Raw genomic sequence first — 16,395 nt, 5'->3', positions numbered from 1 at the left:
TATAAAAATAATGAGCCTGTTAAAAATTAATTACAGTTGTAAATTGATTTCCTTTTGTTGGCAGGAAGAACAGTTTGTTAGCCCAGAAACAGGTTCACACTGTTTTTACATTAAGCATTTCCAGCTGAAGCTTGTTAGTGACTGCCTCTCAGATTTTAAAAAAAAATCGTCACTGTGGTACATGAACTCCTATTGTTAAGATCTAAATAATCAGCTCATCTCCCTCAGGAGTGAGAACCAGGCATACAATAACAACACAGTGGAGATGAACTAAGCAAATAATGTGCATGGCTCCATTTAAGACATGAATCAAAACATTGTAGAGAGAGATATTCATTTTTAAATTTTCTCTGTGAATATATTTTATCATAGAAGCTATTTAAAGGAAAAGGACTATATACTTAAGTTTTTTAATATAAAAGACTTATTCTTGATTGACATATAATTCTGCACATTTATGAGATATAATGTGGTAATTTAGTATGGACAGTGTATAATTCAGGCAGTAAGCATCCGCTTCCTTTCATGCTGACCATTTGTTTGTGTTAGGAACCTTTGTACTTATCTCTAGTTTGTTATACAGTACCTGATGAAACTGTTGTGTCATGTGATGATGAAGCCATTCCTCTCATCTAGCTAGATCTTGGTACTTGCTATCTGACTTCTCTGGCCTTCTTTCCTAGCATAAATGTGACTTTTATTCTGCATTCTACTTTTGCAAATTCAAATTTCTAGCTTTTATATATGATAAGGAACTTGCAGTATTTGTCTTTTTGTGCTTGGCTGTCAGTATAGAACTAATATCCTTTAGTTTCATCCATGACACAGCAAATAACAGAATACTTCAGTTTTTAATCAGATTACTTTAAGGTAAAATAGAGTAAAAACAGTGCTCAAATTCCAAAATAGCCAGGTGAATACTATGCATTTTGTTAGCAAGATGCTTCTAATTTATAGAAATTTTTGTATATCCCTGAACTGAAGGGGAAAAGACAGAATTTTTATTTTGAGGAAAACCATCGATGACAACACAGTTAAGCACTTAGGAGATAAAGTAAGACATTTAGGTCTGGAGTGATAGTTTGGGGGTAAGAGCATGTGTTGTGCTAGCCAGAAACCCTGAGTTCAGATGTCAGTGCCCATGCAAAAGGATGGATGTGGTCATCCAAGTGCATATAGCCCCAGCACTGTTGGGCTTGAGACAGGAGGATCATTGGGGATGTGCCAGCCACCAACCTAACTCCAGGTTCAGTGAGGGATCCTGTCTCAAAGGAACAAGGTAGGGATTGATGGGTAAAACACCAAACATTAGAACCAGTAACATTCCAACTCAGTACTCTTCTGCTCTTCACTCAGTAGCATCAGCAGCTTACCAACCTGGCTAGCTGTTTCTGAATCTGGAAAAAGAGCTGTTTTTTAGTACTTAATTAGCAGAAATTGTGAGGCCTAGAGAAATTTAGGCACCTAGCACATGGCCTGCAGTGAGCCTAGATAAGTGACACATTCCATTGTCCATGCCACTTACGTCCTATGGTTACTAATATTAGTAGGTAGTTCTCTTAGCTCTTTTTCTCTTTCTCTATGCATGCCCTTCATTCAGAGGAGGAATGAAGGAATACCCTTTTACATCTATGTTTACTTTAGGAAGAGTGAAAGAGAAGAAAAAAAACAGGCTAACATGGGACCTTTTTTTTTTTTTTTTTTTTTTTTGGTTTTCCGAGACAGGGTTTCTCTGTGTAGCTTTGCGCCTTTCCTGGAGCTCACTTGGTAGCCCAGGCTGGCCTCGAACTCACAGAGATCCGCCTGGCTCTGCCTCCCGAGTGCTGGGATTAAAGGCGTGCACCACCAACGCCCGGCTAAGGGACTTTTTTTTTAATAGTAGACAACTTAGCAAACCATTTTTCAGTAGTCATCACCTAAAGTCAGACATTATTTTGGCTAAACACTGTTACTATGTAAAGTAGTCTGGACATGAAATGCTTAACTTGAAATTTTGTTGTAAGAACTCTAAAATGTTTCTAGTTAACCTAAAAGATGGCATATATGGACTTTCATATTACATAATTGTGAAACTTAATAGTTGGCCTTGAGTAGCTGATTGGGGACTGAAAATGCCCATCATCTTTTATAGTGTGCTTTCTAAGGTTTCCATATCCTATGAGCTAGCTCAAATTTTCTTCTTAAAGACTTGTTTATTTTATGTATATACATGCTACTGTGCATACAGAGACCAGAACAGAGTGTGGTCCCTATAACTGGAGTTACGGGTTGTGCGTCACTCAGTGTGGTGTTGGAATTGAACCCCAGATCCTCTGTTAGAGTAGCAAGTGCCCTGAACCTCCAAGCCACCTCTCCAGCCCTCAGAAATTTCTTTTGCAATTATTTTTACCATAGAAATTTTTATTTTTATATACTTAGAAGCAAGTGGTTTGTATAACTCCTAAACAAAAATAAAACTTTTGTCATTTTGAAGAATAGAAATAAAAGTTAAGAATTGGGGGAGGGGGGAGACCACTCAGGGTAGGGTTACACTATAATCCTCCTACAGTATAAAGAAACAATGTTTTGCCTGCTCCAGTCTGACAAATTTGTGAAAACCAATATGGGCTTAGAGCATGGAACTGTTAACTGCAAGACCTCCTTGAGGCTAGGCTTCAAAACCATAAATAATGGTGTTCCTTTAAGGAGATAATCTTTCTGTAATGCTTAAAAACTTACTCCAGTGCTTCATCACTATTGAAACAATTGCTTTCTCTGGCTTCCCCACTTAAGGCCATATTGTATCAGAATGTTTAAAGAATCCTGATAAATATGGGCCCAATTTATTTAATGTTTTAATTTTAAAAGATTTTTGTAGCTTCATAGATAAACATTTTGAAATAAAAATAAAGGTTTGTAGAGTTTCTGAACACCTTATCTGTGTTTATATTTGCTTTATTCAACTTTTGACTACAAGCCCTAGGTAATTATACATTCGCCTACAGTTGTAAAAGGTGATCCAGACCCTGTCTTCCCATGTGCTCTTCACTAGTGTCCCCTGGCAGAGACATTTTGCTAAATGTGTGGTGGCATTGTGTTCCCCAAAATATTGTGCACCCTAATAAACTTATCTGGGGTCAGAGACAGAACAGGCACTAGATACAAAGGCTAGAAAATGGTGGCACTCACACCTTTAATCCTAGCATTCCAGAGACAGAAATCCCTCTGGATCTCTGTGAGTTCAAGGCCGTATTGGAAACAGCCAGGCATAGTGACTCACACCTTTAATCCCAGAAAGCAAGTCTTTAATCCCAGGGAGTGGTGGTAGAAAGCAGAAAGGTATATAATGCGTGAGGATCAGAAACTAGAAGCATTTGTCCTGGTTAAGCATTTGGCTGGTTAAGCTTTCAGGCTTCTAGCAGCACAGTTCAGCTGAGAGCCATTGGGATGAGGACACAGAAGCTTCCAGTCTGAGGAAACAAGACCAGGTGAGAAGTTGGCCAGGTGAGGTTAGCTGTGGCTTGTTCTGGTTCTCTGATCTTCCAATTCACCCCAATACCTGGCTCAGGTTTGATTTTATTAATAAGAACTTTTAAGATTCCTGCCACATAAATGTTCAGCCAAAAGTATCACAGTCAAGAAGTTGGCATTGATGCAGTCTACTGATCTTATTCCAGTTTCCCCACTCTTCATTTTCTGTGTGTTTGGGGTTGTCTGTGCTTGTTACTATTGTTTGGGGGACAGAGGTGTTACTTTTTAAAATGTTTTGTTTGGTCTATTGTTTGGGGACAGAGGTGTTACTTTTTTAAATGTTTGTTTTGTTTGGTCTATTAAGGATCAAACCCTGGGGACACTACCCCTCCAACCTCTACATCTGTTCATCTTTATGTACATCTCTGCATCTTTGGTTAAGGAAATTTTTTCCCCTCTGTAGGTTTGCCTATTTATCGCCACAATTACCGTACAAACCATTTTCATCATCATAAGGATCTGCCTACCCTATTTTCCATCAATAGCTGTACCTTAACTCTTCCTTTCCTTCCCCAGTGTGTGGGAGCTGAGATTTACCTTTCACATATCAGTAATTTGTTTGTGCCTGTGTGCAGGTGTGTATGCCAGAAGTCAATGTTAGGTGTCTTCTTCCTCTGTCATTCTACCTTATTTTCTGAGGCAAGCTCTCTCACCAGTTAACTAGACGCGCTGGCCATCCAACTCTTGGAATCCACCTTTCTTCACATTCCCCAGAGATGGGATTGCAGGTGCACATTGCCTTGCCAGCTTTTTATGTAGATGCTGGGGAATCCTAACTAGGTGTCAGGTTCCTTATGCTTGTTAAAAGCAAGCACTTTACCCACTGAGCAGTCTCCTCAGCCCCTTTGTTTTTATTGCTTAATTTTCTGTGATGTGATTGTACCATGAGCCCATTGGACATAGAAGTTATGTAAGTGTTTTAGTTTGGAAGTTGTTGTTTTGGCTCTTATAACTGAAGCTACTCTGAAATTTGGTGTGCATGGTTTTATATGAAGCTGTTCACTTGCTCTTCTACTTAGGTCTTTAAATGTACACTTATTAAGTAGCAATGCCTTGAATATATGCTGCTGCTACAGTTTTGTTGTGGAATGGAATATTTGCTTAACTATGTAAAGATGTGTTGCATTTGTTTACCTTGCCTGCCTAAGGCACTGGATTAGTCTAATAAAAAGTTAAACAGCCAATAGCTAAGCAGGAAGTATAGGCAGAACTTCCAGGCAGAGAGAATAAGTAGGAGGAGGAATCTAGGAGAGAGGTGGGGGGAGAGGAGAGAGGGAAAAGCTAGGAGCCAGTGAGCCAGACATAGAAGAAGCAGCAAAGCAGGACATATAGAATGAAAGAAAGATTTAAAAAAAAAAAAAAAAGCCCTGAGGCAAAATATAGATGAATAGAAACAGGTTAAATTAAGTTAAAAGAGCTAGTGGGACAAGCTTAAGCTAAGATCAAGCATTTATAATTAATAATAAGTCTCCTTGTCATTTTTTGGGAGCTGGTTGGCAACCCCCCAAAAATTCCAACTATACAATTTTTAATCAGATATTAGACTCATAAGAAGCTGTTGCTTTTTTCTACCTATCTGCTTTCTGTTGTTATTTTTTCTTTTTGATGCTCAATGCTCCTTTTAGACTTTTGTTTAAAGAATTTCCCTTGGCTTTTCTTTAAAGGTAGGTCTGCCAGTGGTAGATTCTCTAATTTTCTCTTGTTTAAGAATGTCTATTTCCATTTCATTTGCAAATGATAGTTTTGCCAGACACAGGCTTATCAATAAGTTCATTTTCACAGCACCATCTTCTATCCATAGGGAGAATAAGGCCGGCCATGATTCTTGCATTCCTGGCTTGCACTCCAGCTGTGCAAGACCTGGCTTCCTTTTTACTGTTGCAAAGAATTTCCATCTTTTTCCCTTTGTATTGCTCCTCCAGACCTGGTGTCTCTGCATTGTCCACTGTCCTTTCCCCTTTCCCAGCCTCCTTGGTTGACCCTTATACTATATCCAGGTTTCTCATTGTACTCAGCAGGGAGAAGCAATGTATCTGAATCTGTCATCTTGTTGGAACTGGAAATTTCTTCTGCTGTGGTTATCATTTACCAAACTCTGTAAGCCTTTGTTAGTATTTGATTCTGAAATATGTTCAGGGTAATTCAAAACTCAATTGAATGACAAGCCTTCTGTAAACTAGATAGTGCTAAAAATAGATTACAGTATTCGAGGAGTGTATGGCTTTTTTGTGTGTAGGGAGCTTTTCTCCAACAAAGATTAAATCCCTCTAAGATGTTAATTTATAGCCTATATACTTTCCTCTGTTGCTTTTTCTTGCTGGAACTAGAGGCTTTATAAATCAGTTTCTGCTTCTAGGAGTGTAATGATAAGAATGACTCTCTTGTGTGTCTCTTTCTTGGGTGTCAGATTTGTCACTGACTCCTCAAGAGCTGGATAGGAAAACAGTCTCATTTCTGTCTTATGCATGTCACATGCATGTATGCTGGAGCAGTCAGAGGAGCTTCCTTGTGTAGAAATGTCTGCCATGTGCAGCTATCTCTAGAAAAGTGCTTGCTAGTATGAAGACCTAGATTTGATCATCATCACACACATGAAAAGCAGAGCTTGATGGCACACATTTGTAATCTCAGAGCCTAGGAGACAGACAAGCAGATCCCTGGAGCTCGCTAGCCAACCAAACTAGCCAATACATGAGCCTTGGGTTCTAAAAGGAGAGACCCTGTCTCAAGAAAAACAAAACAGAAAACACTTGAATTTATTTTTGGCCTCTATATGCATACACACACAACTGCGCTCGCATGCTCATGTGCGTGTACACACACACACCCCTGAATCTGCACACACATAAATGATGTTTAAATGAGAAAATGCTATAAATATTTTGAGTCATCTGTTAACACACTAGGGCTCTTTAATGAGTACCCTTCATTGTTAACTAGGATTTTAAACATACATACAAATTTGGGTGTACAAAGCTTAAAATACTTGTCTTCTTTGTGGGTTCATTTATATCTTTATTAGTAGCACTGTAAATAAATAAAGGTATTATTTAATCTCATTAAATTTTCTCATAAAAATATCCTTTCATTTTAGATTACCTCCCTAGTGACTCTACAGCTGTTAACTCTAGTTGGTCATGACGATCAGCTTGATGGACCAAAGTACAAGTGCACAGTGTCACTAGATTTCATCAGAGCTATTGCACGGTAAGTTTAGATTATCTATTAATGCAAAATGTCACCACTATGCAGATGATGTGCTAAATAAGAATATTCTTTCTTTCTTGGGGGCTGGAGAGATGGCTCAGAGGTTAAGAGCGCTGGCTGCTCTTCCAGAGGTCCTGAGTTCAATTCCCAGCAACCACATGGTGGCTCACGGCCAACTGTGGTGAGATCTGGTGCTCTCTTCTGGCCTGCAGGTGTATATACAGACAGAACATTGTATACATAATAAATAAATAAATCCTTTTAAAAAAAAAAAAAAGAATATTCTTTCTAAATAATAAAAAGTCATTTAAACAAGAAGAGATCCTTTAAAGGCCAAGAATAACTGAGTTCCATTGTAACATCCTCTAGTCACATTTACCAAGGATGTAAAGTTAGATGCCAGAAATAAATTATTGAAATACTTTTGGAAGGTGGGATTTAAGAGATGATTGGAGGACAGGGTGGTGGTGACGCATGCCTTTAATTCCAGCACTTGGGTGGCAGAGCCAGGCAGATCTCTGTGAGTTCAAGGCCAGCCTGGTCTACAGAGCGAGATCCAGGACAGGCACCAAAACTACACAGAGAAACCCTGTCTCGAAAAACAAAAAAAAAAAAAAAAAAAAAAAAAAAGAAATTCTGGCTGTGAAAGTTCATATGTGTTGAAACATGACACTTTAGGCTGTAAACACACCCACTTCCCACATCTGCTCTCTTCTACTCGTGGGTAACGTTTTATGCTTTTTTTGTGCTGACTTGACCTGTTTCTCTTTCCATCCTATGAGCTACAACTGTCTCCCAGTTCTCTTCCTTAACTAAACCTGACTGTGTATATACTACTACCGCTGCAGCTATCTAGTGGCAGCAATTTCTTCTCCCCAAGCCAAATCCTTCAAAACTTTCATTTTCCAAAATCATTTCAGTGACCTCCTTGTTCCCACTCCCGTACCGCACTGTCCCCAGCTTCAAGACTGGTAATCCACATCTGCCTCCTTACTCTCCTTAGGAATGATGACCCTGCTTCAGGTTCCCAGCTACGGCAGTGTAGGCGTTGAGGAAGAAGCATGCAGTTTATAGCATTCTCTCCTGCCTACTAGATTCTTGATTTTCTTTAATCACAATGTCTCTGTTCCCGCTTTTTATGTTCCATTTTCAAAGTATTGAAGCCATCGGCTTTATTTCCTTTCCTGTGTGTATATGGTAGGGATAGGGACCCTACCTACCTAAGGAGTTCTTCACCTGTGCTCGTTATTCTTCCTCCTCCATTTCCCTAGAGCTCATTCCTCTCAGACTGTTTCTCAGTGGCACTTGACACCACTGACCACTCTATTCTTAAAGCCCCGTTCTCTCTTAGAAACCATGATTGCATGGTGCCAGCTTTTCTCTTTGTTCTTCCACTGGTTTTGCTGAGGTTCATTTGCCAGCCTATTCTCCCCACCTGACCTTTAAATGGAGCTGTTCCTGGGGGCTTGATCCTGGTCTTTCCTCATAGTGCATTTCCTTCAGAAGCAATTTTAGCTACACCTGCAACTTCAGCAACCATCAGTAATGCCCCTTATTATTAAAGGTTTTTCACAGTTTTGACCTTTATTGGACATTTACAGTCTAACTTGAGACTGAACTCAGAAATTCTCACCTGTTTCCACACACCAACAGGAAAGATTCGACTTTCCTCCCAGTGTTTCCTGCTTCAGCAGTCAGTCCTGCAGTCGGCCATGCTGCAGAGCTCTAGAATTTGAGAATGATCTTGTCATTTTTTTCTTCCATACTGTATTAACTAGGGTTTCTGTTGCTGCAACAAAACACCATGGCCGTAAAGCAAGTTGGGGAGGAAAGGGTTTACTTGGCTTACACTTCAGCATTGCTGTTCATCACTGAAGGAAGTCAGGACAGGAACTCAAACAGGGCAGGATCCTGGAGGCAGAAGCTGATGCACAGGCCATGGAGGGGAGCTGCTTACTGGTTTGCTTCCCATGTCTTGCTCAGCCCACCTTCTTATAGAACCGAGGACCAGCAGCCCCGCATGGCATCACCCACATTGGGCTGGGCCCTTCCTCATTGGTCACTAAATGAGAAAATGTTATTCAGCTGGATCTCAAGGAGGCATTTCCTCAGCCAAGGCTCCTTCCTCTGATGACTCTAGCTTGTGTCAAGCTGACACACAAAACTGCCCAGTGTACGTACTGTCCATGTCTGCTCACTGTTCCGTTAGGTCTGTAGTCTCTTATAGATCACAAATCTGTGACTATATCACTTTGTGATGTTTCCTCATTCTTGAGTAGCTTCCTAATTAATTTTCTTTCTATTCCTATCTCCTTATAACCCACTGCCTTCACTACAATCAGGAAGATCTATAAAAATTGAACCTCACTGTTCTAGTAGCAAATCTTCTGTATTTTCCATATATTGTGTGGCCCTGACCCTTGTGGACTCACACTTCAGCCACACCTGCATTTTCTAGTTTTTATGCTTCCCCAGTTCTTGTGTGCAGTTTTCTCCACCTCTGTTCATCACACAATCTTTTTATTTCAGTGGGAATGTCTGTTTCTTAAGCCTTTTCAGACGTGCATACCATAGCCATCCTCACCACTTCCTCTGCAATTGGGAAGATGCCATTTTGATTTATAATATGCTTACCAGCTTAAATTTCATCGTTCTGAACATTAGCCAGTGGAATTGAAGCTAGAACGTCTTCATGTCTGTGGCTGGCCTGTCATCGGGCTAGTGCAGTGCTGTCATGTCAGTGTGTACTGTGTCAGTATTGCAGACACTCCTGTGCTTTCCACCAGCGACAGGAGGAAAGCATACGGACTTGTTTCAGAGGTGACAGCAAGAAAGAGTGAAAAAGACAGTCTCGTTCAAAACTGAGCTGTGGGCGAAGGAAGAAGTCCCTAGTTATCAGAGGGAGGTAGATGATGGTCCTACTTTCAGGGAGTTATCAGAGGGAGGTAGATGGCGCTACTTTGGGGCATCTACAGCTGTCCTAATTTGCTTTCTGTTGCTGTGAGAAAGATCATGGCCAAAAGCAACTTGGGGAGGAAAGGGTTTATTTGGCTCATACTCCTGAGCACAGTCCATCACTAAGGCAAAGCAAGGCAGGAACTCAAGCAGTGCAGGAACCTGGAGGCAGGAGCTCATGCAGAGACCATGTGGCTTTCCATGAGTCATTTATTGCTTTTTATACCACTCAGGACGGGACAGATCAATCAATGGATCGTTAATTTAAAAAAAATTACCCTGCACACTTAACTGTGGACCAGTTTGATGGAGGCGTTTTCTCCGTTGAGCTTCCCTCCTCCCAGATCACACTAGTTTGTGTCTAATGATCCCTTGTTGCCTACACCAGCCTCAAACTTACTATGTGGCTGAAGCCTTTCAATTTCTGACCTTCCTGCCTCTAGCTCCCCAGTGCTGAGACCACAGGCCTGTCCCACCATGGCTAGAGCACTTCTGGAGACAGAGTGTAAGGCAGTGACACACAACTGAGCTCAAACCTAGTTGGTTTTTGAGAAAATGTCTCATGTAGTTAAGGCTAGCCTAGAATTTGCCATTTAGCAAGGATTGACTGAATTCCTGATCCTCCTATCTCCATCTCCCAAGATCTGTGTTTACAGGTGTGTGCCACCATGTTCAGCAAGTAAGGTGATGTTGGGATAAGATCCAGGAGGTCCCCCAGTGAAGTAGGGTGATCTGAACCCCAGAGGAAAGCCAGTGAGACTGGAGTGGATAGGGCAGGATGAGTTTGGGGTTCTGAGCTTGGATTTGGTGAGTTCTGTTCTTTCTGATTTTGTTTGTTTTTTTGAGACAGGGTTTTCCTGTGTAGTCCTGGTTGTGCTGGAACTCTGTCTTAGATCAGGCTGGCCTTGAATTTACAGACTTGCCCCAGATCATGCTAGTTTTTGTCTAATTGAGCAAAACAATAACAGCTAGCCAGCAAAATAGCAAAGAACAAATTATTAGATTGATCAATTTATTTTCTTAGGAGAAATACTGTGCAGTTATTAAGAATTTTACTTTTGAAGGAAAGAAAGTAGGGAAGAGGTCATGGTAGAGCATAAGGGAATAAAGTAGTTATATAGAGTTACGTGTATGAGGAACTCTCACACGTCCATAAGACTAAGAAAGGGAGCACGTAATTAGAGTCCTGATCTCGGGAGGAGCACTCATTTGTAATGTCAGCACTTGGAGTGGTGTGATAGGGTAGAAGTCCCATTCCAGTCCATTTCAATCGTGTTGATAAGAAAGTAGATGCAACAGGCACAGGTTTAGATTTTGTGCTTTCATGAACTCAACATTCATGATCCCATTGTAAACAAACATAGTATTAGGCTTTTCGTGATACAGAAACAAGTATGACGTAGGTGCAGCATGTGTGTGTTTAAGTAGTTGTGCTTTGAAGATGTGAATATATTTAAATGCTGAGGAGAAAACAGAGGAAAGTTGATGATACAAAACAAAAAGGATAATTTAAAACACAAAATCTTTGCAGCACTATGTAAGCCTGGGATGTAGAAGGGAGTTGACAGAGCCCAAGATGGGAGACAACACTGTGCTCTGGCCTCAGAACAGAACAGCATAGAGTCAGGTGCTGAGTTTGGCAGCAAAAAAGTTGAGGAAATTCTCACCTGATTCTTCTGCTTTCTCCATGAAGGAGGAGGCAGAAATTGTGACTAAAGCAGAGCTAGTAGCAGCTTGAGAAAAGTGTGTAATGTTGGAATCAACGGCCATGTGCATGGAAGCCCGTGCTCACAGGAAAAAGCAACATGCTGAGAGGGCTTGAAATTCTTGACCCTGAGTTTACAGTGGCATCAATCTGTGAGGCCTGTGATCTTTTCCAGCAGCATTCCATATGCTAGATACCAGGGCTGCAAAGAATAATAATTGAAATCACATAATATTGGGATCTTGCCAGATGAGTTCAGTAGATGCTAGCAAGTGAGCTCGTGATGAACCGTGGAGTCTGAGCTGGACAGAAAGGAAGGCAAAGCAGCTGGGAACCAAGAGTTTTATGTCTAGCACATAAACACTCAGTACCTGTAGGTCAGAATAAAATGAAGGGGTTTATAGCCTAATTATCCCTAGGTGCCCCAGATACCTGAAGTGGAACAAATAACATCTCAGAGGGTATGTTTTGAGAGGTAGGATATTTCTCAGTATATTTACTAGAGATGGAAAGACAAATATGCAGTGAATTTACAGGTCTTAGGATGCAAAGCCTAGGTGCTAATTTATTCAGTGACTAGGAAATGGTAGCGAGTAGAGAGAAGGGTGGTGACTGGGTCGGTCTGGGTCTCAAGGGCAGGGTTTTTACACAAGGACACCAACTTCACTTGGCTGAACTGTCTGGCATATAGAAGAGAGATGGAGCTTCATTAGCAAGAACTGAAGAGAAAACTGTGCCCTTCAGGGAGAGCCATGTTTTAGTTAATGCCTAGAATGAGAGAAGCGAGATTCATTGAAGACATAGAGGACCAGAACAGTGGAAAGGTTTGGTTAGAAAAGCCACTGGAAAGTGCTTCCAAAAAGGAATCAGAATATGGAGTAGAGAATGAAGAGAGCTTACCTCCAAGGAGCTTTTGAGGAGGGGTCTGTGGAGGTGTCTCACTGTGAGATGAGAGTTAGGTGTGCAGCTCTCCCTGGGGGCAGACACTGCCCATGTCTCAAGATTGTAAAGTAAGTGTGTGTTTTTAAGAAACAGTACTAAAAGAAGCCAAACTCAGAACTACCCAAAAAGTATGAAAGCATGAGAAAAAGGTCTTTTCTGTGAGTAAAAGAATTGACAGATACAGATAAAACTAAATCCTTAAGTATGTTACATGGATTAGTTCTGTTCTCAATTCTGCATTAAGAATTACCCCTAGGAGTGCTGAGGAGATGGCTCAGTGAATAAAATGTTTCTATACAAGCTTAAGGACAAGAGTTCCAACCACCAGAACCAGGTTAGGGCTGGGCAGATGTGGCAGCTGCCTGTAATCCCAGCACATGAGAGGTAGGGACAGGATGTTTGGGCAGAGCTAGAATTGGTGAGGTCCAGATTCAGCAAGTGATTTTTGCCTCAGTAAGTAAAGTAGAAACTGATCAAGGAGACATAGTGTCAATCTTAAGCCTCCAGGTACACATGCAAGCCTACATATACACATATATTCCACATATACATACATACAAAAAGAATTACAAGAAATTGCCATCCACATTGTATTTTCCTATTTTTTTCTAGCTGCTTCCTTTAGAAAATAGTTTGTGTTTCATGGGAAACAGAACCTCCTGCACTCAGTAAATGTTATCCGGAGTCTTAGAACTGTATTTATATGTGTCTATTGTGTATCTAAACTCAAGAAAAGCCAGAAGCAAACACATGTTTACAGTTGCCATCGACCAAAGCTTTCTTTAAAATGGGTTGTTTGCCCTGTAAGCAGTTATTGTAGTTACTTGCAGCATGGTGTTTGATATTGCCTCTGTGGTTATGCTGTTCAATTCTGACTTGCTTCAGAAGATGCATATGGGGGTCAGTTAGCAGGTCACCTGCTTATTGAGGGCTGGGGGGAACTATAGAAGTATTTGGACACCTTGGTTAGTAAATGCAGTATAAAGTAGTGATCTTACACATTCAGTTCCCTGGTCACTTAGTTGTTTTGGGGGGTATAAAATTCTGACAAGGGCACTGGAGCAGTGGCTCAGTGGTTAAGAGCATTTGCTTGCTGCCCTTGCAGAGGACCTGGCTTTGGTTCCCAGCACCAGCATGGCTAGCAGCTCAAAATTATCTATAACTTCCATCCAGGGGATTCAGTGTTTTCTTCTGGGCTTTGTAAACACTGCGTATAAATCTGTTGTTTTTAAGTGGATCTCCTTGAAACCAGAAATACAGGCCGTTGTGAGCCACCAGGTCTGGGTGCTGGAATTCTAACTTGGGTCCTCTGCATGAGCAGTGCATATTCTTAACCACTGAGCCATCACCCATTCCTAAATAAATCTTTAAGAAAAAGAAATTATACAGTATGATTTGATTTTCTTGGTGCTGGCTTACTGACAGAGTAGAGACATGGAATACAGTTAATCTTTTACAAATGACTGCTTTTAAGTTGCTTAGGGTGTTTAAATCATACCATTTATTCTATTAAAATTTCATTGTATAAACTGTGCTATAGCCATACAAATTATTACTGAAACGTATAAAAGAATCCTATCACAAATTAATCTGTTTTCATTTGTCTATGCATTTTTCTAGTACTAGCCCATTAGATGAACATTTTTCAGTGGTAACTGCAACACAGTTGTGATTCTGTGTTCTCTCTGTACATTTTTATTCTTAGTATGTAGATATGTCTTCATATTGATCATTGTAAGTAAGGCTTTGGAATATAGAGAGCCTCCTAATGCTGTAATTGAGTTGTTTTTAACTTCTTCAGAACTTTTTGTTTTCACATAGACCTAAAAGGGGGGGGGTATTAAATCCATTTTACTCTGTTGGTTTATAATTTAAACCTTAAAATTCAAAGCCATCAGAGGGAATGTGTTCAAAAAGGTGTACAAATACATCTCTTTTTGGTGGATGAGGAATTGTAGCCTACCGTATATCTGGTTTCTCTCAAGACCCTTGATAAATCAGGTTACTGGCTGAAAAGAGTTTTTTGTTTGCTTGTTTTTTGTTTGTTTGTTTGTTTGTTTTGTTTTAAGATCATCTTAATTGGGACTTTATTGCCAGTAAATTTGAGAGGAAAGTAAAAGGACATGAAAATAGAGCAGTGTTGTGATGTCACACACGTTTGTGCAAGGGAGAGCTTACTTTTAGTTAGCATTTTTGGCACTCTTGTCACTGCTGATGGTGACAGGATATCTTTATGCCATTTAGAAAGTTTTGGTGTTTTTCGTGGAGGCACTGTTATAATGACAGTCTTCAGTCTAATGTTGGGGACCACAGGAGCAGAGCATCTCACAATCTGAGCTATTTTTAAATGTGTTTTCAAAAGCAGTATCTATAGTTCTCTATCCATATTTTAAAAAATATTTAGTATGTCATTTGTGTAGAAACTTTTTTAGAAAGTATTATAAAGTGATAGACAGAAAAGAAGAATTGGTGATAGTTTAATAAATAAGAATGTGCAATTAGTGACTATAAAAGGCTGTTCTCACATGGATGATTATTTTTACAGAACCGAATACTTAAGGCTTTAATTTTATACTTATTGCTAGATCATTATATCTAATTATTTTGACCATTTAGTCAAATAATAAACCTCCAAGTCTGAATATTTATAGTGAAGAATGAGTTTGGAAAAAGGAAAATAATTATATGTCTCTTCCTCTGTTATTTTATTCTGCCTGCTATAGAGGATAAAAATACACATCTACGTCATTTGTTGTATCATATTCTTGGATCGTACAGATTTAGTTGAAATGTGCATACAGGTCAGCTGCTGTTAAAAGACTGAAGATAATCAAAGCTACAAATGAGGACAGATGAGCTGTGCATTATGTGAGGATAAAACAGGTGTTTTGGAAGATGAAGTGTTCTGAAGCAAACAAGATTTAAATACTTTTGCATCTCTAATTACTTTATTCTTATTATTAGGCAGGAAGCAAGTGGCTTCCAAATACAATCTAAACTTTCTGCAATATACTTCAAATACCAAATATTGAGGAGCTCTAACTTTGTTTTTAAGTAAAATTAACTTTCTATTTGGTCAAAAAATGGTTTAAAAATTGTGTTTTCCGTTATATTTAAAAAATTCATGCCAGCCCTATCCTGGTGCCTCTGACAGCATCATCCAGTTGTAAATTACTTCCCACATGCTTTGCAGTCATACGAAGCTGGACAATAGAGGGTGAGGGTGCTAACATACTATCTGTTTTTGTTTCTAGGACGGTGAACTTTGACATAATAAAATACTTGTATGATTTCTTGTGAAAACAAGCTTCAAAGCCATATGGACACTGTGACAATGACTAAGCCAAGCTGTGTTCATCCAGCTACTTAGCTGGCCAGGGAAAGGAGTTCTTTGGCTCTATTGGATTTGTCCAAACAGGTGCTGGCCCAGCATGGAATCTGATGAAAATACTCTGATTGGTCTGGGTAGATGTGAGCAGAAGACTATTTACCAGGGGCCCGGGAGTATTTGGAAGCAATGTGTTAATTATAAACAGCAGGGTTTGCACACAATCTGTTCTACTCTTAATGATGTTATCTTAACACTGAAATTGCCTGAAACCCATTTACTTAGGACTGTGTTTTGCTCTATGAACTCTCCCCTGCGCTTTGAATGTGCCAGCAGCCCTGGTTTATATGCCCAGCCTTTCCACTTCCTCTCCACAGGAGCCCTTGCAGTGTCTTGCCAAAGCAGATTTCCTAAGGCCACTATTTTAAAAGATCATACTTGCAAAATGTATGTTATTTTTTAAAACCTAAGCTGTATATGCTTATCTTTTTATCCTATTTTCTCAAATACAAGGCAGCTTGTTCGAATGTACACACACCAGCTTTATGTCTAGCTCTGCTTGCTAACCTGACAGTGCTTATATAAGAAAGATTTATCTGGTCACTCTCACAGTTAACCACCCCAGCTGACTTTTTACCAGCATATTGTTTTCCTTCCTTCCTTCTGTTCCTCTCCTTTCTTTCCTTTTCCTTTAATTTAAATTGTTAGCTTTTGAAAGCTCTACAATAAAATCCTTCCTATTATATTA

General features: G+C 39.9%; 1 protein-coding gene across 2 annotated transcripts in view; it reads left to right on the top strand.

Moving 5' to 3' along the window:
- The window catches only part of Orc5 (origin recognition complex subunit 5), a 55,276-nt gene extending 38,881 nt beyond the window's left edge, over window positions 1-16,395 (top strand). Inside the window, exons 13-14 of one of the 2 annotated variants that reach the window (XM_028890939.2) lie at window positions 6,605-6,717; window positions 15,574-16,395. In XM_028890939.2, coding sequence (XP_028746772.1) covers window positions 6,605-6,717; window positions 15,574-15,619 — 159 coding nt within the window. In that variant the 3' untranslated portion in view covers window positions 15,620-16,395. The other variant, XM_037203574.1, reaches the window with a different exon arrangement.

Source organism: Peromyscus leucopus, chromosome 3 (assembly GCF_004664715.2).
Source record: "Peromyscus leucopus breed LL Stock chromosome 3, UCI_PerLeu_2.1, whole genome shotgun sequence".
NCBI lineage: Eukaryota > Metazoa > Chordata > Mammalia > Rodentia > Cricetidae > Peromyscus > Peromyscus leucopus.
The sequence above is the reverse complement of the archived record's forward strand: the minus strand, read 5'-3'. Positions and strand labels throughout refer to the sequence as shown.